We start from the raw sequence: 498 nt of genomic DNA, 5'->3' as shown, positions 1-498 counted from the left end.
CAACGGCAGGGCCAGTCCCGGGGCCTTAAATGACATGGCAGCAGTTGAACTGCCCCAGTGACAAGAGGCTCTCCTTGGAGCCCGGCCGCAGTTTGAAGGCCAGGGCTTTCTCGCAGAGCGGGAACTGCAGGTCCCTGTCCCGCAGGCTGCCCCCCTTGCCCTTGCCCGGGTCCAGCTTGATCACACTCTCTGCGCCCCCTTCAGGGCCTGAGCTCTCCACCGACTGCTGGGCCGGGCTGATCTGCTCCCCCTGCCCTGGGGACGTGTCTGCAGGACTTGGGAGGGTGGCAGGACTTGTCTCTGCCCCAAGTACCTGGGGAACTTCAGCTGAGCTGCTCTGGGGTGACAGGACGGCTCCCCTTTCCTTGGGGAACTCTGCTGAGGAGCCCCCAGGCTCTGTGTCCTCCTCCCTCCTTGGGGACTCACCTCCATTTCCCCGCAGCACGGGGGGACCCCGGCCCCCATTCACTCCCTTCCCAGCCCAGGCCATCCCCGAGC

At 66.1% G+C, this 498-nt stretch overlaps 1 protein-coding gene across 1 annotated transcript in view; it reads right to left on the bottom strand.

The window, feature by feature from the left end:
• LCAT (lecithin-cholesterol acyltransferase) overlaps positions 1–432 on the bottom strand; it is a 10,949-nt gene extending 10,517 nt beyond the window's left edge. Inside the window, exons 1-2 of the mRNA XM_014307745.1 lie at positions 427–432; positions 35–250 (exon numbers count right to left, since the gene is read on the bottom strand). Coding sequence (XP_014163220.1) covers positions 35–250; positions 427–432 — 222 coding nt within the window. The remainder of the gene's footprint in view (positions 1–34; positions 251–426) is intronic.
• Positions 433–498: the final 66 nt, after the last annotated feature.

Source organism: Geospiza fortis, unplaced genomic scaffold, assembly GCF_000277835.1.
Source record: "Geospiza fortis unplaced genomic scaffold, GeoFor_1.0 scaffold97, whole genome shotgun sequence".
Lineage (NCBI taxonomy): Eukaryota > Metazoa > Chordata > Aves > Passeriformes > Thraupidae > Geospiza > Geospiza fortis.
The sequence above is the reverse complement of the archived record's forward strand: the minus strand, read 5'-3'. Positions and strand labels throughout refer to the sequence as shown.